The sequence below is a fragment of the Perca fluviatilis genome, chromosome 11, assembly GCF_010015445.1.
Source record: "Perca fluviatilis chromosome 11, GENO_Pfluv_1.0, whole genome shotgun sequence".
In the NCBI taxonomy this organism is placed as follows: Eukaryota; Metazoa; Chordata; class Actinopteri; order Perciformes; family Percidae; genus Perca; species Perca fluviatilis.
In genome coordinates, this window is record NC_053122.1 from 17066744 (window position 1) to 17093810 (window position 27067).

Here is a 27067-nt window from a genome sequence, read left to right on the forward strand (position 1 = left end):
CTGATAGTAACTTACTGTATTTTATGAATTACCTTTCATTATTTGTTAATGAAACAAATAACTGTAAATGCTTAATTAAGCATTTACAGTGCTTAATTAAGCATTTACAGTTTTCATAAATTGTCAAAGAAATGTGCAAAGTTAAGGATTGCACAGCCCAAAGTGACCTCATGAAAAGACCGGAATTTGCTGTTTGGTGTCTATTACTCTAGTTGTGTCATTGAGAAAGGAATTTCCTTCTGTGGAATCAATAATATGAGACTTCCACTGTTACAACTACTACTACACCTGCTGTTAAAAAACAAAAGCACACACCACACACAACACACACACACACACACACACACACACACACACACACACACACACACACACACACACACACACACACACACACACACACACACACACAAGCTGGGGTCCAACTACAGGTCTGGTAGTGGGAGTGAGTTGTTTAGCCATTCCTCTGGCTGGAGGAGTGAGGCCTCCTGTGAGTAAGCCTTGGCTTGCGTCGTGCTGAGTGTTGCTCTGAGCCGTCAAAAAAAACATTTTGGATATTTGCCTGCTAACGGCTCTTATTGAGCAGGTGGGGCTGAAATCATACCATATGACCCTATAATGTCATTCAACTATTTGTCATTTGAATTAGTGGTTTATTTTTGTTATTCTTTTCTCAGAGACACTGATGGTTTGGTGGAACAACTCATACAAGATGCTGCTACTATCATCATGTGGTTTTGCTGTCGAGTCAAATTAAACATTGAGTCATTTTCATTACTAATTGGTAACAAAGACTGGTGGAAGATGGTTACAGTTTGAATCAAATCTTAGTTAACAACCCTCCGGGCTTTAAATGTACACTGTGATCTGAGACTGCTACTAATGGTAAACCAAATATGGAACATCAACTGCTTTCCTTTAAGCTAGCAAACAAAGACCTGTACTTTATCATCTCTGAGCTGAAACGTGATTTTAGAGAGACTGACCAATAGCCCCATATGCTGTACATCCTGAGCATTGTGATCCTCCTGGCTCTTGTTTGCTGGCTCTGGAGCAATCCTGGCTGTTGTCTCTTGAAGACAGACACTGATTGTCACCTTTTTCAATGTTTTTTTTTCTTTAGCAGGGAGTTTTTTATGACCATATTCACATGACACAGGTCTTTATATAGCCTTATGAAAAAATTATTCCAATAACCTAAATGGTTTTTGACAGATTTAAAGTCCTCTATGACATTCTACATAATGGTGATTTCATTGGTGTTTGTGCACATTAATGACTGCGTTTTTAGGTTTAGCTTTTTGCTTAAAAAGATAAACAGCCTGACAGCAACAGGTCTCCATGTGGTTGAGGAAAGCTGCAGGAATAAGGCAGTGAGGGGAAGAGGTTAGCGAGGCACATGCCAGCTCTGGTGTTATTGTTTTTCATAATTGGAAAGGTCTGTCACTGGAGTACTGTGTGAAACCGGCACAATGCTTTTTTTTTCTTTTTTTTTTTGCTGAAAGACGTGCGCCTGTTGGGATCTGGCAGGTTTGCATTTCCCTCAGTGTGTGCCTCATCGCTCCGGAGACAACTGAGAGGGTTTAGCTTGGAAGATGCTTATTTTCCCTCTCAGGACACCCACCAGTTTGTAGCTAGAGGCACATGTTTGGCTGATGGAGACCCACAGGGGAACTCCATCAGTCACCGTAAGCTTGAGTTAACTAGACCCACCACATTCGCACCGCCAACTTAACACTCAGAGATTCCCCAGGGTTAGATTGTGGCGTAGATTTACACTTTCTCTCATAACCGGGCCCTCAGTCACAGTGCTTGCAAGAGTTGTTGCCCAACAATAGTAAAGCTGTCAAATAATGTAATCCAAGAAAAGAATGTCAGGCTGTATGAGTTTTGACTGAGTCAGTGACCCTTGTCCCCATCCCCATGCTGTCCCAAGATGATCTTTGTCCACTTGCACGTTCCAACATGCACCGTTGATCAATGAACCTCACATCAGCATTTCATCTGCCATATAATAAAAGAGAAATGCAATAAAAAGGTCAATGTTTTCTTAATTTTTGAAATTTTCATTTGAGTCCGTATGGCTTTGCAGAAGGCGAGCTTGGTTAATGGTTTTAATCAGGATGAAAAAGGAGTCCTCTACACACAGCCGACCTGCTGTCCCCCTCCCATCCCCCCACTCTTCTGCATACTCTGCATTCCTTTAGAACAAATGTTCACTTGTAGCTATAGTGCCTTCAATAGACTAATGGTAGGTGTGAGGCAGATTGACAATGAAAACTCTCCTAAACATAATTCATCTTAGATTTTTTGTCATAAATACAACTCACCAGAGGCTGTATAGTCAAGGTTGTTTTCATTTAAAATCTTCAGATTGGAAAAAGTGGAAATTTGCAGTCCTTGTAAGCGATTAAACATGCCAGTATATTTCTGAGTCAACAATGAAGAGTCATTTCACAAAATGCTACTGTTACGCAAGCTTGTGTACTAAGCACAAGCCTTGTTTATTCATCATTTTACATCCTTGTGTTGCTTTTATTTATATGAACACACAGAATAACAGATCAAGTGTACATTTCACTCAGAAATGTCTCCTATTTTACAAATGTGCTGAAACAAAACCTAATGTGTGGATAGTGTACAGGCCAACAGGCCTGAACAGGAAGAGGTTTTAACTTTAAATGGCTTTTGTTACAACAGACACTGTAATTCTTTTGCCTTGAATGTTTCTTTGGTAAAGAGAGTTTGGGTTACTTATTTTAGCCTTTCAGCCTCAGGTGGAAAAGAAAAAACAAAGTGTTTCACACCAGTTCTTTTAAAGTTCCACTTCAGAGTAGAACAAACAACTCGCAGCATAGTCGGAGAGCATGCGGTGGAACGTGTATTTACCACAGGTAAACAGAAAAATGTTTTACATACAGTGTAGTGCTATGTGAGAAGAGGTAATGCATGTCTTAAAATGAGGAGGGACATGTCTAGCTGTCCTTGGGTCACTATACTACTGCCAAACCTTGCTTTTTTTCAACTGTTGGTGTCATCATGACACTCGGATAAGATCTGGCTATTCTCCAACCACAGCTGCATTGTTCTGTGTTTCAGTACCAGTCTGTATCTGTGTTGTTGTCAGAAGGGCAGACTTTTTTTTTTTTTTTTTTTTTAGAGCAGTATATAAATAATAAAATATTCAAGTGTTTGGTAGTATTTTACAGGGACTTTCTTACCTTGCTAGTTGTAATACAGTTTATTTATTGACATGTTTTTCTTTCTGCTCAAAAAGGTTTGGATTGCAGTTATACGATAACTGGAAGAAAAAAAAAAAGTTGTGAGGTCAATTGAAAATGATAAAATCTATGCCCCTTTAGTAGGCTTATTAGAGTGAACGGATACTGAGGATTTGGTGGCCCAGCAAGATATTAAATGTAGACCTGTGGAGACGCATGAACCAGGAGCAGATCCACATGGAAGTCAAATCCAGAAAGTGGGGATGGATCGGTCACACACTTAGGAAGGATCCGAGGAACATAGCAAAACAAGCTCTGGACTATAATTGCCAAGGCAAGAGGAAGCTAGGGAGACCTAAATCCAACTGCAGGCGGTCCACGCTTGATGAACTGACCAAGACGGGGACCTCCTGGCAAGAAGTAAAGACCTTTGCGCAGAGGAGAGTGAGGTCAATGGTGGACGCGCTATGCTCCCAAGGGGGCCAAGAGGATTAAATGAAAAAAATGAACTCATTAAATTCCTTTTAACCTTCTTAAAGACTAAGGCCAATTTTTTTCTTTTTTTTTTTTAGAACCCTGACCATAAAAGTCTCTAAAAAAACATATCCAGCAAAGCTACCACTAATCTACTTCTATCTCCCCTTCTTACACAAGTGCCCCCTGTGCCAACTGAAGTGGACACTTGCGGGTGGTGCCTTCAGTTGAGAGAAGAGCCAAATTCTAGTACATAATAGTTTAATAGCCTGCTGCTCTTAGGAGAAAGAAAGGAGAGATTTGTTGGGCAGTAACTTTCCCCTGTGATGCTGAAGGATGTTTTTGTGCAAGCTTGTGGTTGGGGTGTGTTTCCTGGGGTGGGATTTATGGTTATAGGCTCTGGATGTTTGTGTAGGAGATTGGTCATGGCGAGGGGTGGATTGGCCAGTGGAGCTCCTGCTAGCAGGGGGGGGGGGGGCATCACTGCTGTCGATTGGGCCGACCTGCTGAAATTTACCGCTGTGGATCAGGCCTAAGCAGAGAAGGGGCTGAGGCTTGTGGTGCTGTTTTGTGAGTCAGTTTCTTTTTTGTAGAAAACCAAAAACGACTAATGTTACGCTTACTCAGCTTTGAAATGAGAGACACAACAAAAACCCAATTATGCTTCTCCCAACACGTTCTTAGATCCCACATTTCACACATCTCAGAATGTTAGTCATTCTGTTGCCCAATATAGTAGTCTCCAACACAAGTTCCCATACTGTAGTAAGTAACATTACTCCCTTCAGGCATTACAACATTACAGTTGGAACCGAAACAATTAGTTGATTAATCGATTTGTCTCCGCTTCCTATGTATTGGTTACCCAGCTGTGATAGACTGGATTCAAGAATCCAGTGTTGTCGGGCACCTGCTGTCCCCCAAACATGTCATGAAGTGTCCAAGAATTAGCCTGACATGTGAAGCTCCGACCTCACAGAGTGTAGTTCACTAATAGCAGGTAGCTGTTTATGGAGTGCCTGCGGTTTAGTGTCTGTGTGATGTCTAGGGCCCACTTTGTCTCCAAACAAGGCATGGGAAAGACAGAGAGGCACCCAGCAATGCTGCGTTTGTTTGGACAGGGGGGAATGGAGATGGTTTCCTGACCAAACAATTCCACCTGTCGCAGATCAGGTTGCAGACAGGTCAACAATGCAGGCAGAGTCTGTTACAGTGAGTATTTAATGTTTTCTGGCCTTGTGCTTTGTGATTGAAGAGACTTGTGGGCAATCTGAGTGTAGTTTATTTGGTCCAGGCGTCTCTGTGCGATGGACAAAAAGTGTCCGTTTCCATTTGCAGGGGAGCATTTGGGGTGAGGACTGAGTCACCACAGAGAACAATGTGTCACCATCCTGGAATGAGGGAGACGAATACAAAGAAAACCTGAAAATCATCTGCTGCTGCTGGTGTAAATCCGTCACCCTCCCTCCTGCCAGAGAAGAAGAAGAAGAGGAGGAGGAGGAGGGATGCAGATGGAGAAACTTGGCCTCCTTGGCCTTTAAAAAGCCCTGCGGCTGTTTCCCAAGCAGCAATGTGTCACCGAGGCTTGATTCATGTCGAGCAAATCACATGTCCAGACAGGCCAGTTGATTGCCTGTTGTTATCAGTGGGGGGAGCAGAGGCTGTAACTTCTGTCAGGCAACCTGAAGATTTGGATGAGCTTAGTCATTCTCTGCACCAGACACACAATGAGCTTTGTTAGACACAATGGAACCCCCACACACGACAAAATAATGGGAGACATTCATTTTAAAAAGGCAAATGTTGAGCTACTCTATTTGGGTTAAATTGCGTCTTAAACCCGCTTAAAAGTGATACTCCAAACACGTGTTATGAGTATTTAGCAATATTTTTGTGTTTGCAACATACTCCGCGCACAGATTGACAGCAGATAAGTGGGTTATTCTGGATGAGAGTTTGCGAAGTTTCTCTTGACATTTATATGCATTCTTTTCCCATGAAAACTGGTCACTTTTTACAGTCACCTTTCAAGTCTACAGGGGCTAAATAGTGATAGTCTGATTTTGGGTGGTGTATCGGCGCATGTTGTTTGGAAAGTGAAGCACTCCAGAAGCAGAGATGTTTCAAACTTTATCTTTTGGTCGTATTATGCATGTTGCATTGCAAACTAGAAAGTAAATGACAAATACTTGAGATGTTGGAGGGCCAGGGTAATTCTAAAAGTCTTGTGGCATGGTCTCGTTGTTGTTATGTCATGGAACACTGATGAAAACCTTATTAGTGTTATATTAGTATGTTATTAGTAATTATAGAAACCTTTTAAGTTGCCAGACGGGTGACTTTTTTTGTTATGCCACATTTCATTAACATCATTCAGTGTCTGTACAGTCAGTCAGTACCATTATTAGATTTTCATCATTCAGTTGTGTATCAAAAAAGGGACTAGAAGCATGACTAGCATGATTGTCAGGTACATGTGATGAACCTGTTGCAACATCCCAGGTGAAACAATTAGTCGATTAACTGATCGCCAGAAAAAAAGAGCTGTCAATTAAGTATTTTTATAATTAATTGAATCATTTAAATGTTTGGCGTTTTTCAAGCAAAATGCCAAACATTTGACCGTTCCACTGTCTTAAATGTAAACATTTGCTGCTCTTCAGCAGTGTCTTTGTTAATATTATTGCGTATTGTTAGGCAGCAGTCTCAAACTTATATAATACTAAAACTATTTTTCATTGTGACTTTATTTTCCCAAAAGGGAGGGTCTTAATAGATGAAGCAGACTGAGCGTGAAGTGTGTCCGGGACATCAGTTCATCCCACCACAGTAAAGAAAGGCGAGGTAGCCTTGAGCTGCATTGGCGTTGGCGGGGTGTCCTCCTTTAAACAATATGGCCCAGCTCCATGCCTCAGTGCTGATATCTCTACCAAAACAATGGCGTGGCCCCTACCAAATTAGCTCCGAAGTTGTAGCCCGCTTTGTGATGCCATTGTTGTGACAAAACCACTCACCACTGATTTTGACCAGCTTTCTCTCAGCTGTCTCACGCTGCAGGGAGCACACATCCCCTCACACAATTCAAAGGGCAGCAATGGTGGTGATCAGTATGAGCTGTCACACAAAATTTGACCTTGTTTTGATAACGTTATTTCCATTTCTGATTGTTGAATACAATTCTTTTGTTTGAATTTTTAAGTTGGGTTTTTAGGGTGAAGAATTAACAATGATCTAAGTCTCCTAATTGAACACAAACTGTGCTGACATGTACATGCACAATGTGGAAGTTAAGCCTTGTACACACGTATTTGATAAAAAAGTAATCTACATTTTAATCTTCATGAAATCAGTTTTTTGTTACCTTCGAATAATTTCTTTTCAAATTTTTGGGCAATTATAATAACACCATTTTTGCTTTTTTAGTGTGGACGTTTTTTGCCTTAGACCCCAGTCTAAAGTCATGGTCCAGTTTTACTTCGTATAACCGCAGCAAAGTGCATGCTTAGCCCAAATAGGCCTATGTTACAACTAGAACTAGTAAAGCATTTTCTGTTTGACTGCTCTGCATAAAAAATACAGTCTGCATGAAGTGTAGGGAATTCTTTCCCAATACTTTTGAGGTGCAAAATGTTGCTCTAGTTGATGCATGATAGATAATGTTTTCTAACCCCCAAGGTAGCTCTTCTCTCATTAGTGTGGACATGGTCTTTGTTCCCTGAAACTCGCTGTCCATGTGAAAATCATTAATTGAAATTGCTGGCTGCTATTTGTTTGTGCCACTCTATTACAGTGTTTTAATTCTGCACAGTGGAGCATTTTCCGACAGCTGGCAGTGGACAACCGTAAACAAAGGATACCGCTAATACCAATACATGAAAAAAAATGCCCCGATTGTCTTCGGTTCCATTCAAGCACATTGTTTTTTTATCGTCCTCGCAATATCAACTTGCGCAGTATACACATCGCAAAAGGTGTAACATATTGCAAGAGACTCTCAGGGATTTTTTGTGTGAGTTGAAAGAAAATATCAGCCAAAAACTGCACATGAAAAATGTAAATTCTTTTTTTAAGTGTTGCCTTTTATATTCAATTCAATGTTCAATTTGTTCAATGAAAAAATGTTGGAAATGATTTCCTTTTATTTGTTTTAAATTCAACAAGTGATTTGTTGTCATTAGCAGAATACTTAGAGCAGCAGAATTGAGCACACTTTATTAACTGTTTATTTATCGCAAGTAATATCGTTATCGCGATATTCAACAACGTCATCGCATATCGCTTATTTTCCTCGAATCATGCAGCCCTCGTTAATTTTTCACAACTTGTATCCCCTTCACTTCTCTGTGGAACAGATTAGTCCAATTAAGTCCTTTTTTCTTTTCAGAGAAAAGGGAAAATGGTGATCATAACCAACGGTACTGCTGGGATTTCAGAGCAGCGCTTTCATTAATGCTCCACTTCTGTCATGCTAAGTGTAGATTCTCAGGTGTGAACCTCATTAGGACTGGCTTTCATATGCTAATGACCAAATCACACATGTCTTGGATATGAACATCTTCAAACGCCACTAAGCTAACCAAAAATACCCTGATGTCCACAACTGATGAGAAGGAAGGTTATAAAGAAGGGGAGGGTGCTTAATGAAAGCCCATTGTCAGTGTTTGGTAGGGTTGGGTTCCTCTCGCCTTGGGGCAGGATAGAAGGTGAGCCCCCCCTTCTCTACAGGACACATTTTCTATAATCCTGGGGGGAGTAGGATAGGGGACAGGGATTGGTTAGCTTCTAATCACCGAGACAGATCACGATTTTCTCGTGTCCTTTAATTTTGTGTATATTTTGAAAGTGTCTTTAAGACTTCTCTGTGTTATGTTCCCTAGTGATTAATTGTCAGTCTTTTTTTTTTTTTTTTTTTTTTAGTGTCTATATTCATGTATATCTCTTGTCATTCTTGTGAAATAGTGTGACAGATGGCCAGGGCTTAGGCTATGTCTTAGTTGTAGATTATGTCTCTTCTACCATGTTTTACACCAGCCAATTTAATTTGTGTGTTTATGTGTGTTTTTGAAATAAGAAAGGCAGTCAAATGGGTAACACACCCAGTCTCTCATTTTCACACCCTCTGTAATTCCTTTCGATGTTCCAATAAATTCAGCCTCTCATCTCATGCTACTGCCTGGTGGGGTGGCCTTGATGAAAAACAGATTACTTTTTTTGTTTCCAGCTGGTGTCCCTACTACATCCAAAACAGTGAGTTAGATATGAACTCACCTATTGTCTGGTGCCAACTTGCATAGCGGGAGACCGACTAGCTTCCTCTCCTGCTTGGACTAGATTCATCGTTTTGTCAAGTTTTACAGTTTTTCGTTTTAGCTTTTATTTTACCCAAAGAGCTTAATTGTCTGTAAAATGCACTGTAACACTGATTTGAAAAGTGCTGTAGGAATGCTCAGAGGGAAAAAAAGGAATATTGAGGGCCTATAAAGTTGTGAAGAAGAGGATTCATTAAAACACATAAATACAGAAGTATGGTGTACTACCTCTCACTGTTTTGGGTGGTTCTACAGGAAAGGCATGCATTTTCATAGCAGAATGTGATATGGTTTGCAAAATAAAGGGATGCATGTAATCTAAAAGCATTTTGCACATTCTGTTCCTCCTCAAGTGTAATTTTTTTTAAACCTCACTGGTAACGGAGAAAAATGCAAGATCTTCCTGAAGTTTTTTTTTTTTTTTTTTTGCCGCTCACATGGTCTGCTGATTGCTGCAGATAAAGTATGCTTGCATAATAGCTACCATGTGTGCCGCTTCAGTCACCTCTAACATTTTATTTCTTCATCTTAATTTAGTACTGTCCTACATAAACTCAAACATTTATTCAGTGCTTAAGCAGTAAAAAGTTGAATAAATAAAGATGAAATTTAGCAGCATGCTTAACCCTACCAGGACTGTAAGATGTTGAAAGACATAGTGGCTTTCATGTTTACTGAGATGTTTCTCTAAAGTACAACTTTGACTTTGTCTCAAGTTGTGACCACAAAAGCACATAAAGCACGTCATCATTTCTGTACTCATCAAATCCACCTGTGTGAGAATGTTATAACCATCCGTGACTGACAGTGTGACCTGTTTACATAGACAAGCCCTTTCCGTTGTGTGTGGTGTCCCGGTCTGCCTGGAGGAAGCAGAAAAGAAGTTTCTTCACCGTAGTTTAATGCTGCAGCAACTGTATTAGTCACTGTCTCTCAACCACAACCCTCTGCCACTTCATCTGGAGTCACAACCATGCACACATATCAAACATAACATAACATGTACTGTATTGATTGCCCTGTAGGAAATTGTTTTGATTTGACAAAAGATTACATCAAAGTTCCATAGTTTCAAAATTTGTGTTTGGCTAAGACAAAAGGAATGCCAGGAATGAATTTGACACTGGCTAACCTGTGACTCAAAATGTAGTGTGATGGTGGTGACTTTGACTAATAGATCAAAATGTGTGATTGCTAACTGTGCATTGTAGTTGGGTTTCGGATTTAATTGAACTTTTGTTAGCCTTTTCAAGGTCCTCATACTTACGTAACTTAACCTATTTTTTTTACCAGAGAATCTGGAAGGTCTTCAGGAGGTGGTGCAGGAACGTTTGGCAGAGTTACTCCGCGTCCTCAAGGCTGTCATCAGCAAACACCAGACCCTCAACTCAGTGGACATCCTAGGAGCCGCTGGCACGGTCATTGCCAGGGTCAAAGGTCAGTAATAACTCACTGGCATGCATGGACGAACACAGACATACAGGTAAAAACACTCGGGCGCCCAGATGATGCTCAAATATCTTGGCATGAAATTTCATTGTTGCATTACTGGTTCAGGCTAAGGGTCACGTCAGTGAGTCTTCCAGACTAGTGTGGGAAATACCCTGCAGTAATATTTCGTTGCGCTGTTCCTGTTTAGAGTTGGCTTGGAGATTTGTTTCTAAAAGGTCACAGTACAACTTCAGCAACAGATCTATTTTCCGTCTCCTGAATGAATACAAACAGAAGGACTAATGAGATCTGCTAGAAATGTGATCCACTGAGTATTTCTTCATTTGACTTGCACACAAGAATCTCTACATGACTGTAATTTGCATTCCATATGTCAGCCACTGTAGAGGCCCCTTGGCAGTCTGCTGGTTAGTCAAGCACATCTACGCGTCTTCATTCTTTTCTCCGTTTCATGAGGTGTGTGGTTGTCTGACAGCTCACCTGCCCTATCTCGATATCTGAGTCGTCACCTACTCCTTAAGAATGCATGTCTGCATTTGTAGTCCATGTAGTAGTGCTTTGACAATGTTTAGAATGCAAAGCGGAAACAAAAGAGATCCAGTCTTAGATCAGCCAAAGGAATTATTGGCATTTTTTAGACAAACTTTAATAACAGGACAGACGGTGACTGATTGGAAAATGACACCATGGTACCACGCACTTACTAATAACTGAAGGTTTCTATTATTTATATACATTCATTAAACATGTTTTGAAGACGACCGTTTCTATGAAGCCCAGTAAAACCCCAATGTTATACTAAAGGGGTTTCCTAAAATTCCAAAATGTTCCTAGTACTATAAAATTACTTTTTGATGGTTCAAATAGTGATGCACCAATCCAATACACCAGATAAAATAAACTGCAGGACACAAAAAAAGTGTCAACTTTCGCAACTTATTGAAATTCTTTCCCTGCACTCTGTCCTCCTTTGTCTAGGGAAGCCTGAAGCTGACAGAGTGTTTGTTTTTGTTTACTGCAATCAATCGTGCACGTCAAAGGCTTTTGTCTGTCTCTATGCAGATAAATCTATTGTAGATTTATTTTATTGGAGAAAAGCATGTTTTGAAACAAAAAACAGCCACACAAGCATTTAGGCTCTGTATCAGAAATTTTAAACAAAAACGTGTTAGTGTGGATGTAGCCTCAGTATGAGCAGATACCATGAGTTAAGGTATTGTAATCTTTATTGAGAGAGAAGAAGTTGGATTGATGCATCCCTAAATACAAAGTATTATCACTCAATCTAGGTTTTCCAAACATTTGTGGGTAGGGGGACTTGATCACTTTCAGAAAAGAGTATTACCAAGATATTTACTTTATTGTAAGCTAAAACGCCCTATTTTCCACCGGGCGAGTCTGCGCTGCGAGCAATTGTGGCCATTCAAGTCAATGCTCGATATTCCACCACCAGCGTCACAGCACGTCCCAGAAGTGCCCGTGAAGCAGCTCTACGCTAAAATGACGTGCCAGGTCTAGTTTCACGCGAGCCGCGGGGCTTTCGAAACAGCCAGCCAGGCAGGAAGTGAAAAAGCTAGCGCATCCAGTCAATTTACCAAAAGCCACCTCCCAATATCGTGTATGTCTCCTCTACAACACCACGGATGACGAGAGATTCATCTTGGAGGTGGAAAAACATAATAGACGCTCCCCGTGTGGCATGGCGCGAGGCGGAGGACAGAACAAAACCGCGGCGCCACCGGAATGCAGCACAGACCACTGTGGAAGATCCGGGTAAAACTCTTAGAATGATGGTGATACTGTACGGTCAGTACGGCAGTGCAGCGTGCCATCGTTGCTATTTAATAAGGAAAGGCCTGTTATTGAATCTTGCCGTAATACAGTAGTTGCATATCTAGTTGACAAGTGGAAACTTGGAAATTTGCCTGTCCAATAAGGGGTGCCAACACACACCCTGGCTGGACCGTCCCTAATGGCCAGTAGGTAACTCAATACACAGTCAGTGGAGGACTGAAAAGGAGAGGCTGAAAGAGGAATGAATCAGTGAGACATCAGAGATGAGGACTCAAAGGTTTGGATGATAACAGGCCTTGTGCGTCTTCGTGCCTTCAGAGTGCGTCGTCTCCTCACTCGTGTTGTTCTTTGATGCTCATGACACCTGGGACATTTGGACAGCTGCCAGAGTTTACTGGAAAGGAGTCCTTCTCCCGCCGTCTCCAAACACATGGTTGTCGAACTAGTTTGAAATGGCAGTTACATTTACCTGTTATCCACTCAAACTATTCTCCTACTATTGTCTTTTTAAATAGCCAGAAAATGTAAAGAACATGTTCACCACTCAGCTGTATGATGCAATTTCATGTTAGACAGAGACAGCTATTGTTATGTTGCCCGTGCTTCCTCTCTGTTTGTGTCATCAAAGATACGATCACTTCAAAGACATTGGTTCAAACCAGACCCTGACTAGATTTCTTTCCCTAGTCACATTTTGAGAGTGTTACTTTTCCTCTCCTCCTACTGAGGAACTGCAGGGCCATCTTGTATGCCAAAGGCACTTTTCTTTCTCTATGCAGATAAACCTATTTTAGATTTACTTAATCTAAGAAAAGCATGTTCATAATGGACACTCTTTTCTAGGGTTATTGTCTTTTTAGTAATTATATTTTAGTATTTTGAATGTCCTATCCCACCAGATAAATCAAGTTATGTCAAGCCAGAACTATCAGCAAATGATCAGACATGCTTTTAACTCACTAAAGACATTTTTTAGGGGCTAATTGTCCCAGTTATGGCTCAACTGTGAGAAAACAATGGCCCCTGTACTTGAATGATGCAGTTTCCATATTTCAATCGTGACAAGGGGGGGGGCAGAGCTCTGGAATCATTGTTATGAGACCCACAGGATGTCCTGAGGAAGAAGTCGGCGCAGAGTTGTACGCTAGCATTCAGGGCCAGGGAGGTGCATGGCAGGGAGGCTTGCACCTCGCCGTCTCCCTCTTTTTGAGTCTCCCTGGATTGTGGGGTTGCTTCTCCATCCCAGGATGCCATGACCTTTTTATGCTTCGTCATAGGTTGGAAAGTTACAATTACCCAACCACCACTGACATGGATTGAATTTGCTCTCATGAAGAGAAAATGGAAGCACAAAAGCTAGAAAGCAGACTGGAAACTGGAACTGTTTAGAGCTTTTTTTTTTTTCCTGGTCCCAGTTACTAGATAATGATGCGAGGTAACGAAGGAAAAAAGGTAAGTGAGTAAGTAACGTTTTGTTTAGTGTTACATGTCACAGAACTCAAGCTGTGTGAGTGTTTCCTGTTGCGGGCAGACAGGAAGTACTCCGCTTAGTCGGATTTCACTGTGTCTTTGGCTCCTCTGATTGCTCTCTGCAAATGTCTTCTTGCTGAGTAAAGCGTTCCCTGACAAGGAAAGCTCTGTGTGCACACACGAAGATTTGTCATGCTTGGATGGCCTTACGGTTCTGAAATAGGTGGACGTCTTGCTGACAATACAGCTCAAAGTACAGAATGTGTGTGATTGATTGCTTTTTTTGTGCATGATCAACATGGAAGATGGGCTACGGATTATAACACACTGGTACAAAGGGAAGAAAAATGTGGGATTTTTTTTTTAATATTCTTAAAAAACATCCTTGAAGCTGTACAGAAGAAGGAAATTACTCATTTGGTTGGAAGACATGTTCTGTACACAGTTGTGGTTTTCATAGTGTTGTCTTTAAAACTCTTGACCGTGTGTAACCGCTCCGGGGCTTTTTTGTGTCGTCGAGGAGAATGTCAACATTTACTTGAAACATCTTGTAGAGGCGATAAACCGCTCCCCCACACAGTTAACTATGGGCTCTATAACTCAAGATTGTAGAAAGAAAAGAAGAAAAAAACGCAATGCATTGACACAAATCACATGCATGGTTTTTAATCCATTTTCCAATTATATTGGTGGGACCTCATCATCCAGCAAATACAGGCTTAGATGTGTTCATACATTTGTTGAATGATTGAGTTAAGATAAGCTAGTCTGTAGTACAATCTTTTATTTTTTAAGATTTTTTGTTGTTGTTGGCATTTTCAGCCTTTATTTTTGACAGGACAGCTGAAGACATGAAAGGGGAGAGAGAGGGGAATGACATGCAGCAAAGGTGCCGCAGGTCTGAGTCGAACCCGGGCCCGCTGCGTCGAGGAGTAAACCTCTATACATGGGCGCCCACTCTACCAATTGAGCTAACCGGGTGCCCGTCTGTAATACAATTAAATTTTGGCTAAAGTTCTTGTGTATTTTATCTCTCTCCACAGGCCTTAACTTCAAGGAAGTGAACCCAGAAAACACAAAAGCTATATTTGGCGAGATACACACATCCATTGATACTTTGGCATTCACATTCGGCAATGTGTGAGTACAATGTTTGTAGACCTTTTCAACACCACTAGATTTGTATTACTTTTTGTGTGTAAGAAAAGCAGAGCAGACTTCCGCCAATCTTTAATCTTAAATCTTTAATTAATCATCCTATGTTTTTGAATTGTAGATCTGCTTTTTGTTTATTTAATCTGAGTTACCAACCGCATACTTTGCAGTTGCATTTCTCAAAGCCCTTTTTATTACTGAATAGATTGCAATTTTGACCATGTCAAACTGTACTTTTGACATAAATCTACACATCTTCCCCTCAGAGTTTCTGACTTCCTTATGGGAGATGTGGACAGCGGCCCAGGGTTGGGGATCCCCCAGACCAGGAGGAGCAGGGTGAGACACCATCTTTCTTTTCCCAGTTTTCAGGGCAGCTTTTTTTTTTTTTTTTTTTTTTTAAAGCTTTGTTTTCAAACATGACCGTTTTCAAAAGGGTGCACTTAAAGCAGTAATTTTACTACGCCTCCATTTAAAAAAAACAAAAAAAAACAACAAAAAACCTTAAAGACTTGCTTTCTGTACTTAATTGGGGTGTTGAAAACCCAGCTGCTTCTGATGTCTAACTTTGATTGTATGTCTGCTATTCCCTCCTTATAATCTGAAATGTCTTTTTCACAGTCTTTTGACAATGTCTCTGTGGTTCCTGAGGAATATGTTTCAGAGAAAAGTGACCCTGTGGGTAAGTGTTATTCACATTCAGTCATATCCCTCTGAGCAACGTGGGTGTAAAATAAATGAATACTGAATTGTAATAGGTATTAATGTCTGCTTTACAAGGCATTTAAAGGTTGCTTTTTAGCCCAGGGCAGTCCAGAGTGTCAGCTTGTGAGTAAGCTGAGTGATTTAGGCCCCAGACTCTTGAATGCCTGAGGTAGACCCGCCCTAAGCCTCTGCTTCCACCCCTGTTATTTCTGCTGCTTTTTTTTTTAAACTAGCTGCTCGTTTTCCTCTCTCTGTCCACATATCTGGCATTCCTTGCCTGTTTAGGAGTAGTTCCATGTGGGATGGGAAACACATGGGCTTTGTGGCTTTGGAGAGGTGCAACACAGTGTAACCAGTAAAATGAAAATCATGATGCTGGACTATTTTTGAAAAGATGCCCGGCACTCTCACATCCTCCTACACTGTCAACGTTAACCTCAATGTGTTTTTTCATTTACCCCCCACACACGTCTGTTGGGATAGCGGATCATAGGGATGCACCGATCCGACTTTTTCATTCCCGATACCGATGCCTGGGCTTTGTGTATCTGTCGATACCCGATACCGATCCGATACCATTGTTATGTTGAATTAATAATAAACTATACCTTCCACCATGTGGTAGAGACTAAAGGCACCAGACTTTCCTAACTAAACATTACTTTCCTAACTAAGACATATTATTTTAATTTTACTTATTTTTTTAGTTATTTAAAAAAACAATTGTGCATTCAAATGGAAAAGAGAATGTAATCAAACTTCTTAAAATTAATTTTAAATAAATAAAATGTAGCAGTAGAAACAAAATAGTGTACTGGTCAAACATACAATAGTAATCAAACAGTTACCAAACATTGTTTTTGGATGTGCTTGATTAAATTGGTAGTATTGTACTTTGCAGTACTACCACCACCCCTCAAAACATTTACTTTGCAGACATTGCAAACAGCCGACAATCAAGTTGGCGTGGCAAGCGTGAAATACCTCCACACAGCCGACTTTTTGGCTCGCTCCATGTTGCTTAACGTTTAACTCAACTCTTCCAGCATGCAACACACGTGCTGCTGACGAATGACGAAGGATGTGCTGCGACGGAGGAAAAAATGAATAAATAACTGGATCTGTTAATTTTTTTGATCCCCGATCCAGCTATTTTGTCAATTTCGGGGCTGATATCTGATCTTAATATCGGATCGGTGCACCCCTAATAGCAGAACTGAGACACATCAATCCAACACTTTGCCATTTTCTTGATACTATGTGTTTCGATTCACTTTGTTTTGATATGTGTGTCTCCTCTGCTGTCTCTCCAGGCCCAGAGGTGGCGTTGGCACGGGAGGAAGAAGTTGACTTGACCCTGCTGAAGAATGAAAGCGGGGTGGAGTCTGCTCTGCTCTACGCTAAGACCTGGTCCAAGTATATTAAAGACCTTCTGGCCTGGATGGATAAACGACTGGCTATGGGTGAGACATTGAGACCATTGACAGTGCACTGGGTTGCAAAACAGAGGGTTACTGCATTTGGACCTTATTATACTAGATATAGCCTAGGGGAAGGATGTGATGATTGACAACTTCTGAACTTAAATTTTCTGCTAAAAATTCACCCCATCTTGTGTTAGAGTGCAGTTTAAAAAAGACAAAGAGAGTTGTCTGTAACTTGCATTTGACCCAGGACTGTGGGTCCTTGCAATGTTTTGCAAAAAGACCCCTGAGTCATTAAAAGCCTTTTGACTGTTAATTGAGGTTGTGTTATGTTTGTTTTGGACCAGCATTACATATGCAATTAGTTGAAATACACAGCACATGCTTTTATCCCCCAAAATACCCAATCATTATTTGACAGTGATTACAGACATTAATAATTCCTCATCGTTTTGTACAACTATTTGTCTTTCAGATATTGAGTATGCCAAAAGTTATGCCAAAATGGCGGAGTCTGCTAAGACACTGGCCAGTCAACAGGTAACAGAAAAGCCTTTTTATATTAACTAATTAATTTATAATATGTAATTCATATAGAATTGTTAACCTCATGTCTTAAAATAAATATTCTAATGTAATAGTTTTTCCGTTGTTAATTTCTTCATTTTTCTAAGGACTACATGCCATTCAGTGATATCTACGTTTCCACATTCAAGAACGACATTGAATACAAACAGCTATTTATTCAAACTGCACTGGCTCTTCAGACCAATAAATTCATACAGGTAAGAGTGACAAGAAGAAGTAGACTGTAGTCCACATAGGGCACTTGCGTCTGTTACCTTATCTGACTTTAAACTAGTTGGTTTCTGACAAGGAAAAGTAATTATCTTTGATTCATGTCAGCATTTCACAGTCAAAGACTGTCTTATGGAGCAGAGACATGATGAAGACACATTTAGAGTGCACATACAGTACTTGTTCTCCCCACTGTAAATAACAGACCTATAGTGAAATACTCTGGCTGGGGAAAATAGACTGCAGGACTGTGCCTCCTGTGCAAAATGTAGCACTCTTAAAGTACAACAAGGCCCAATTTTTAATACGATGACACATTCGTCAGTCATTTCTTCAATTTGTTATGTTTATTTGTAGTTCTTGTTATTGCACTATTCTATAGCCCAAGACTTCTTGCACTTTTAAGTCAGAAAACCTTCCTGTGATGCTCTAGTCAGTAGTAAAATTCTGTAGCAGTACTTGCTGATCAGGAAACAAGCATCTCTGATATACTGTAGATAACACACTTAAAGGCTTTTGAGGTCTTTTAAAATTGTGTATCTCAGTGTAATTGTTAAACTTCCATCTTATTTCAGCCTCTTCTGGCCCGTAAAAATGAACTTGACAAGTTGAGGAAAGACATCAAGGAGCAGTGGCAGAGGGAGCAAAAGAAAATGGTACCTAATGAGTTCCTGTTTCAACACACACTCAACAAAAATGCAACCTGTCTTCCTTTGTGCATTACAGACAAAGCAGCAATCCAAAGTACATATTACAATGTTGTCAGCCAGCCAGGCGATTGTCAGATACGTAAATGCCAGTATAGCTAAATTCATTGAATACAATTCGGCAAAAGCACAAAATACATTTTTTATTTTCATCATCAGTGATATATAAGAATATGCTTTGTGTTTGCTCTCTTGGCACTGTTTGTTTCATAATTTCACTATTTCTCAATGCCCTGGCTGTTCACACATTTTACTGTCACTTCGCATGCAAGACTAATCAACCACAAAGGCTTACCCGATTATATTTATACTAACTGTTGCACACTTATGTCACATTTTAATCAAATGGGCTTTTGTGGTTCATCTTGTGTGGTTTTGGCAGCAAGAGGCGGATGCAACCTTGCGTAAGGCACGAGTGCTGAAGGCCCAGAAGAGAGAGGAGTACCAGAAAGCCCACTCATCTACCAACCGTTCCCAGGAGGAGCAGTCTAATGCTGGCAACAAACAGCTGGAGAAGAAGAGGAAGCTGGAGGAGGAGGCTCTGCAGAAGGTAGGCAGGGGAGAAGTTGGAGGGAAATAATTGGTATGATAAATAGCATCTTATAATGCTTCCTAAACATTGTTCAGCCTACTCAGAGCACCTGATAGGGGCGGTTTACCACACCTGGACAATTTATATTGGCATGTGTCTCTAAAACAGTCAGTTGTCCAAATCTGAATTGAATTCCTGCACACTTACTGTACTAATCATTTCATACACTTGCTGACACTATTCTCTGTATCCATTGTTGTGGTCAGGCGGAGGAGGCCCGGGACCAGTACCAGAGCTGTATGGCAGACGCAGGCATCAGGAGGATGGATCTGACCAACGCCAAGAGCACCATCCTCACACAGATCCGAGAGATGGTCTTCCAGTGTGACCTCACACTTAAAGCTGTGAGTGGACAGTACATTATTAGGATATTAGCAGCCAGCTAACAAGCCAGGAAACTGGATTGTTCAATAACATTTAGTTATTATGTAAAGCACTTTGAATTGCCTTGTTGCTGAAATGGCTATATAAATAAAGCTGCCTTGCCTTAGTTGTTTTTTACATAAATATTTTATATGTACGATGCATTATAAATTGTAAACAAATTAGTAGCCCCACAACCAAAAATTTAAACACAAGATTAAAAGTTCAATTTCAATTTAATTAAAAGATATTTTGATACAAGGACTAACACTAAACAACATCACCAAATTTATGTTTTAAATGGTTTGTTAACATGATATACAGCAGCCCCTATATTTAAAATCAGAATCAGTTAAAAAACACAAATTGCTGATTTTTCTATAACTCAAAGTCTTCCATAATGAATTAGAATATACATACTTACTTTTTGTGATCAAAAATGATTGATTTCAGGCTGGTAGCCTCATGTGCTACTTGTACTATGTGCTGTGCTTCTTGGGTTTGGCAACTTTTGGGCTACAAATATTATTTTAATTACCGTACATGGATTTTAAGATTGCATAGAAAGTCAAGTTTAAAAAAATTAGCTTGGGTTATCTAAGTTAAAGGCATTTATAGGCTGACAAAACCAAACCAAGCCATTTGACATACACTGTACGTATTGTTTTGATTGGAGTGGTTAATCAAATTGTGTCCACAGAACTGAGAAAACGGATGATTCATCTTTATTAAATAATCGGTCACTCTTTAGGTGACCGTAAACTGGTTTCAGATGCAGCAGGCACAGACTGTATCGCTCCCTGCCCACTACCAGGCACTGAGTGAGAGTGCCAAGTTGTACGAGCCAGGTGAATGCTACGCTGAGTTCGTCCGGAACCTGCCCAAAAATCTGCCTAAAGAGCGTATGCACTTAGACTCCACCTCCTCTGACAATACCAGGTATCAAGGAATGTGCATATACACAATAAGACACTGGAAATGGTCTCTGTATTTATACTAAGGAATAATGTTGATGAAAGTGTTTGGCTATGAATAAGAAAGTTGGCTTTATTACTTTTTGCAAAACAGGACATCAGCCCCTATAAAGTCAGACTTCTTCCTCACCTTTGTGCAAGTATTTTCAGTGATTAGCTTATGAAATCTGCTTGCTACACTCCTTTATTATGTGTTATTGTACTTGTAGTTTAAACACAGTCACCGGGCAATCACAGGGCAGGTTGTTGCACATGTGGCTATAATATGAAACAATCAATGTTAATTAAGTCCAGCTGAGGTGATAGTTTCAGGATTAAAGGTTGTTTTCGATTAAACTTCAGCTTTAGAGAGTATTACAAAATGTCTTTAAGTAACTCCTTCCTATTCAGAAATTCCTCATAGCCTAGTTCTTCTTTCAGCTGAGGTACCAGTGAGTCAGAGTGGGAGAAAGAGAGGGAGGGAGAGAGAGAGAGAGAGAGAAGCAAGGAGAGACAGAATGCATGTTGAATTTGTTGCCCTTCCTCAGGAAATATCTGTGGCGCAGGCTGAATGCAGCAGGGGAGATTGTGAGCGTGAGAGTTTGGCTCTGGGTTAGAACTGTCCCAAAAAATCTACTTGGTGTCAAAGCAGTGTCAGAATCAGCTTCCCCCACACATACACACTCGTTACCACTAAGAAAGTAAACCATGCTTCACTTTGTTAGTACCAAGTTAATAGTAGGACTAATGATGATGTTGTAGCTCTATAAGGTACAGTAAAGCAAGTGTTGACAATGATTGGGAAAGAAAATGCCTTTGTTGCTTAGCATGTCAATTTAGTGCTTGAGACAAGTTTGTACTTCCACTAGTGTGAAGCCGCTGATGTGTTTGACGTGGCATTATGTGTTGCAGTGGTCTGCTGGCTGGGCTAATTTCAGTTTCTGTTCCTAATCCTTTCTTTCGGTCTTAGTTATGCCCATGCACAACTTTCATTTCTGGAAATTCTTTGAAGTTTCTCATGACAAATAATTGTTGACGTCTTGACTTTTATAAACATCTGTTAGCAGTTATGGAATTAGAAAAACCTTGGGTCTCCAGACAGCTTAGGTTAGCCTGTAATGTACAAAAATGTACGCCCTCATACAAGGCATGTTTTCTCCAATGAAATAAAATGGCTTGCTAAATACAGCTGAGATCCTACAGGTGTGTGTAGTAAAGAGATAATATAATGCACTAAAGAACTTGCTGGCTTTATTTATACCACTCTGCTCCAAATAGTTAAAAATGCATGGTTTCTTGGTGGTGGGTGGTGGCAAAACCGATAACATGCCAGAAAATGAAAACCCAGTCTCAGTGCCTGGAGAAGTAATGGTAGAGTCACTGGAGTTGATCCACAATCTTGTCAATCATACATTGTGTAATACAACAATACTGAGCTTTGGGACAAAATAAATCTTTCTTAATAGTAAAGTCATCACACGTAACCTTAAACACTGACTTTATTTCCCCAGGTTTGTGTTCAACAAACGGTCAGTGGGCAGCACTCATTCCTCCCATGGCAACCTGTCGCAGACATCCATCACCTCTGGTGATGTGCTGAGCGGAGACGAAGCGGATAGTCCCCTACACCGGGCTGCAAAGAGCAGCGAGCCGAGGTCCAGCAGCAGTACGGACATACAAGGTGCTCACTCCGTTATAAAGGGCACTATTGTGAATTCAAGGGAACACAAGCCAAACAGAGTTTCCTTCTATGAGCCTTCCAGAGACTTGCTCTGTGTTCTGAGTCATGGAAATGCACCGGGACTAAAATCAAAACAGTTGTGTGCTTCTTACTCGTCATGAGTCTATAATATCTGTGTGAGCACTTGTGTCTGAAAATAACTGAAACTGACGCTAAGAATATCACTAAACAGGAAGCTGCCATTCATCTGTATTTCTTTGTTGTCATTCTGTCTGTGTGTGACGGGTGGTCTGTATGTTTTCTTGCAGCGCTGAGAAGCCAGGTCACGCTGAGAGCCTGGGCCTCCAGTAGTCAGGGGAGCCAGAGCGGGATGTGCAGTGACTCGGAGAGTGCGGGAGGCAGCAGCGAGTCGAGGTCCATGGACTCCCCCACCGCCAGTCCAGGTAAGAGAATTTTCCATTAAACTTTTTATTTATTTGTAAAAGATCTTGAGTCTAATTTGCACATGCAAATGAACATTTGTGCAGAAAAGATCACAAAATCATATTGGAAAAACACCCAAATCATCCTGCTTAAAAGATGATAGAACCCTATTTTAAGTAAGATAATAAAGACAGTAAGAAGATAAAAAAAGAAAAGAGAAATTAGCTTAGGTTCTATATCCAAATCACAAAGCTAAAGTAGGATGAGGGCGCTCATAATGTATTTCTTTTTTTTATAATCTTTTTAGTGCAAGTTCCTCATTATACACCAGACCCACGCACTACTCGTCACTTAGTGCACTTCCCTCTACAGCTGAAACTACTTGCCACACTGTGCAAAGCTATGACTTATTCAACACTAAATGTACTCATGTATAGCTCTATAGCTTATCTCTTCTCAGCAGTGCACTGGGAAATTGTCCTTATACCAATCTGTGATAAAACTTTACAGGTACAATTAATCACTGAACATTGTTGTATATATGTTGTTATGTGTGTGTGTGTGTGTGTGTGTGTGTGTGTGTGTGTGTGTGTGTGTGTGTGTGTGTGTGTGTGTGTGTGTGTGTGTGTGTGTGTGTGTGTGTGTGTGTGTGTGTGTGTGTGTGTGTGTGTGTGTGTGTGTGTGTGTGTGTGTGTGTGTGTGTGTGCAGGTGACTTCAAACGACGGCTGCCGAGGACTCCCTCCACTGGGACCATGTCTTCTGCCGATGACCTGGATGAGAGAGAGCCACCATCACCCTCAGACAATGGTGAGACGTGTGTGTGTCTGTCTTCATGACTGTGTTTTTTGTGTCCCCCTTCTCCTCAGGCAGATGCATGCTAATGTCTATACCAATTTTGGGCAGTAACACAACCAGTCAGTATGTGACCAGGAAGTTAAGAAAGGGAGAGAGAAATAGCGCGAGACTAATTCACACCTCATACAGTGTTTGACTGGGTGTGTGGGTTTCGCTTACATCAAATGTTTTGATACTCGACAGAGCGGCACAGATTGTGGTCATGTTAGTTTTGGCGTATGGCCTCAGCTTACGCTTCCTGTATCTACAGTATGTGGAGCTCTCCCAGTCAGTATATATGTTTATTTTCTCATTTAGAATTAAAAGCAGCAAACCAGCTCTTCTATTCAACCTATTTTTATTTTTTTAATTTTTTTAATTTTGTGAATGATATGTAATTGTGTGCATAAGGAAGTACAATTATGCATAAAATATCAGCTCTAATTGTATATGCCTAAAGGTATTCTGTTATTTCATTGTGTGATTAAGTGCACATGTTTATTTTATCCTAATTATCATATGTTTATTTAATCGTTTCTGTTGTGACTTTTTTCATACTTCTACATTTTCTGATTTGGGCTGTGAATTAATGTGTTAACAACCAGGAAATGGAAACTACTCCAAGCTACCGTTTAGTGACGTGACATCAACAAGACCTGTCACTTCTCTAATTGTCCTCACAGAGGTTCACTTTTAGTCACCTGTCTAGTAAGTTCCCTCATCAGTGCCTCTGATTTTCAGGTCTGGCAGAGATGGTGACCGAGACAGCCAGCTCTCCGGGTCCCTTCCGAAATGCTCAGATGTCCAAAGCTGCTCAAACCCATAAACTGAGAAAACTACGAGCCCCATCTAAGTGCAGAGAGTGTGATAGTTTGGTGGTTTTCCATGGAGCTGAGTGTGAGGAGGTACAGTACATATACTCTTTCCTAAGCTAGGCAAATGATAATGGTGTTGTGTGTTTATATGCAGAATAGATTAGCAGGACATGAATCTTCCCAAGCATCTCGAACATTGCAGCAATTGCAAATAACCATTTAACTACTTAAAGAAGTATGTAGTAGAGATGGTAAATGTAAGAGGACATAGCCACTATGTCTTGCCAGTTGGCAGCCGACTTGTATTTCAAGAAAAAAAACTGGTGCAAAAACTGATAAATGACAAAGAGACAAAAAAAAACATCCAAATCTGTTGTTTTTATTTGTAAGAATTTGTTTAATCTAAGTATTAATCAATCAGCCACCTCATATTTCGTAATTTAACGGTCTCTGTCTCCTTTTCTTTGCCAGTGCTCCCTGGCCTGCCATAAGAAGTGTCTGGAGACGCTTGCTATCCAATGTGGCCATAAAAAGCTGCAAGGTAGACTACACCTGTTTGGTATCGACTTTACCCAAGCAGCAAAGAACAGCCCAGATGGTATCCCTTTCATCATCAAGAAATGCACATCTGAGATTGAGTGTCGAGCCCTTAACATCAAGGTACACTTGGACAGTGTATTTATTTATCTCTTGATATTTTGGATTGAAGTGCTTTTTCAAGCCATACACGTTGAAGATATTTTATTATCTTACCTGGATATGTCAGGATTATCCGTTATAGTAAAAATGTACCAATCTGTGTACCTGTTTATCCTTCGCAGGGGATTTATCGAGTGAATGGTGCCAAATCACGCGTCGAGAAGCTCTGTCAGGCGTTTGAAAACGGGAAGGACTTGGTTGAGCTTTCTGATCTTTCACCTCACGACATCAGCAATGTCCTTAAACTCTACCTGAGACAGGTGGGTCTTACATTTTTACTGAACAGTTAAACGGCTGTTTAAAATTAGTGGGCAAATCATTACATATTGTGGTATGTAGCATTGCACAAGTTACATTCTTTTTTTTATGAAATGGTTTATTTTAACAAAGCAGTTGGTCAAAGATGCTGCTTAAACTTGGGATGTAGCTGTTGACCTTTTGGCTTTTACTCTTATATTTGTACTAGTTTGAAACAACTGTTTTATTCATTATACATTCACTGGTGGTTTCTTAACACGACAGTTCCCACTGCTAAGAACACAAAACACATCACGGTTTCCCTTCTGTGTACAGTTACCAGAGCCATTGATCCTCTATCGATACTACAACGACATTATCGGCTTGGCCAAAGAGTGCCAAAGAGTAATTGCAGAGGAGGCTGATAAACCTCAGAGCACCCATGCAGGAGAGAAAGGTGGGACAAGTATCCAGCTCAACAGAGTCATTTTCAAGATCCGAGACCTTCTCCACCAGCTGCCTACTACCAACTACAGGACTCTGCGCTTCCTGATAGCCCACCTAAACAGGTAAGGGCTCTAAACAAACACCCGGAGCTAGTCCGTTGTAAGGATTTCTGTCTGTCGCTCTCTGCACAAATTTACTGATGCACAAACTTCCTCATAACACACAAAGGGAAACAGAGACTTCCTTTTAGCACAGAGGAAGTATTACAAATTGCTTAAAACTCATGCTCTATTCAATCTGTCACCAGCACTAATATTTTTAGATTGAAGATTCTTTGCTTGGGTCCCTAATATTTACATTTGGTGATTTTCATTGTATTTGCTAGACTAATTGCAGAGACTTTAAGATCATCACATGTCAGAAAAGGGCTTGGGATTGTTAGCAGCTTGTTCAGTAAAACCTTTACTCACCTCTTGCCATGGAAACACTGACCAGCTAATTTTAAAATGTTATAAAGGAGACAATATTGGTCTGCAGAATGTCAATCTATCTGTAGTTCTAAGTCAATGTATGGTTTCTTACAACCCAGATAAAATACTCAAACAATACCTTAAATATGTCTTTTATAAATTTAAACTGATCCATACTCTTTACTACCTCAGAGTGACTGAGCAGGCAGAGGAGAACAAGATGACTGCGAGTAACCTGGGCATTATCTTTGGCCCCACACTGGTCAAGCCACGTCAGACAGACGCTGAAGTGTCCCTGTCCTCGCTGGTTGACTACCCCTACCAGGCCCTTATGGTGGAGCTGCTGGTGCGACACTTCCAAGCGGTCTTTGATGCATCACTTCTGTCTGGCTCTGACATCACCACAACTGGCCAGGCGTCCCCCAGACTCACCCCTCAAGAGAAGGTGCAGCGGCTCAGCAGACACTCCACCTCCCTGATGGACATCAAAGAGGTGAGGAGGGATTAATGCTGCTCTCATATCACATTGTAAAGAATGTGAGCAGTCAAGTGGGAAAAATGTGTTATACAGCCTTTTGTGGCTCCACAGTGAGCCACACGAAGTCTGATAAATTTAGTCAGCGTCGGTTGGGGCAGAGGACTACAGGTTCAATGAAATGAAAAATAATCCAGGGGCGTGGAGTTAAAAGAAGTGAGGATACCAGACCTCTGTAGCCTACTCCTCATCTCTGTTTGAGGTTATCAGCTCTAGGCTACATCAGCTGATACTAGCATAACACACCTGAATCTCTGAACGAACTGTTGGAAGTCGAGTAGCATTGTGGGTTATGTAGGCGCCAGGTTTGGACTAGGAAGAAGAATCCATGGAATAAAAAAGGTGATATCGCTGGTTCTGCTTCACAAAGGTTGATTCTTTTTTCCAAACTGTCCATCGTGAGTCCGACAGTGTTCTAGGAGGTAGCACGGCTAAATGGGAGTACTCTTTTGGGAAATATAAAATGAAATATGTATGTTATTGTTGTGATATGAAATGTAATTATTGG

General features: G+C 40.7%; 1 protein-coding gene across 4 annotated transcripts in view; it reads left to right on the forward strand.

Moving 5' to 3' along the window:
* LOC120568635 (rho GTPase-activating protein 29-like) overlaps nucleotides 1–27067 on the forward strand; it is a 30892-nt gene that overhangs the window by 1811 nt on the left and 2014 nt on the right. For 2 of the 4 annotated variants that reach the window (XM_039816268.1, XM_039816269.1), the window contains exons 3-21: nucleotides 10298–10441; nucleotides 14764–14860; nucleotides 15142–15214; nucleotides 15497–15557; nucleotides 16894–17043; nucleotides 17480–17544; nucleotides 17679–17789; nucleotides 18378–18458; nucleotides 18892–19059; nucleotides 19308–19445; nucleotides 20216–20403; nucleotides 21929–22098; nucleotides 22407–22541; nucleotides 23231–23329; nucleotides 24098–24261; nucleotides 24643–24831; nucleotides 24993–25130; nucleotides 25444–25676; nucleotides 26217–26517. In XM_039816268.1, coding sequence (XP_039672202.1) covers nucleotides 10298–10441; nucleotides 14764–14860; nucleotides 15142–15214; nucleotides 15497–15557; nucleotides 16894–17043; nucleotides 17480–17544; nucleotides 17679–17789; nucleotides 18378–18458; nucleotides 18892–19059; nucleotides 19308–19445; nucleotides 20216–20403; nucleotides 21929–22098; nucleotides 22407–22541; nucleotides 23231–23329; nucleotides 24098–24261; nucleotides 24643–24831; nucleotides 24993–25130; nucleotides 25444–25676; nucleotides 26217–26517 — 2705 coding nt within the window. Of the gene's footprint in view, nucleotides 1–10297; nucleotides 10442–13399; nucleotides 13711–14763; nucleotides 14861–15141; nucleotides 15215–15496; nucleotides 15558–16893; nucleotides 17044–17479; nucleotides 17545–17678; nucleotides 17790–18377; nucleotides 18459–18891; nucleotides 19060–19307; nucleotides 19446–20215; nucleotides 20404–21928; nucleotides 22099–22406; nucleotides 22542–23230; nucleotides 23330–24097; nucleotides 24262–24642; nucleotides 24832–24992; nucleotides 25131–25443; nucleotides 25677–26216; nucleotides 26518–27067 lie in introns of those variants that run through there. The other 2 variants (XM_039816271.1, XM_039816270.1) reach the window with 2 other exon arrangements.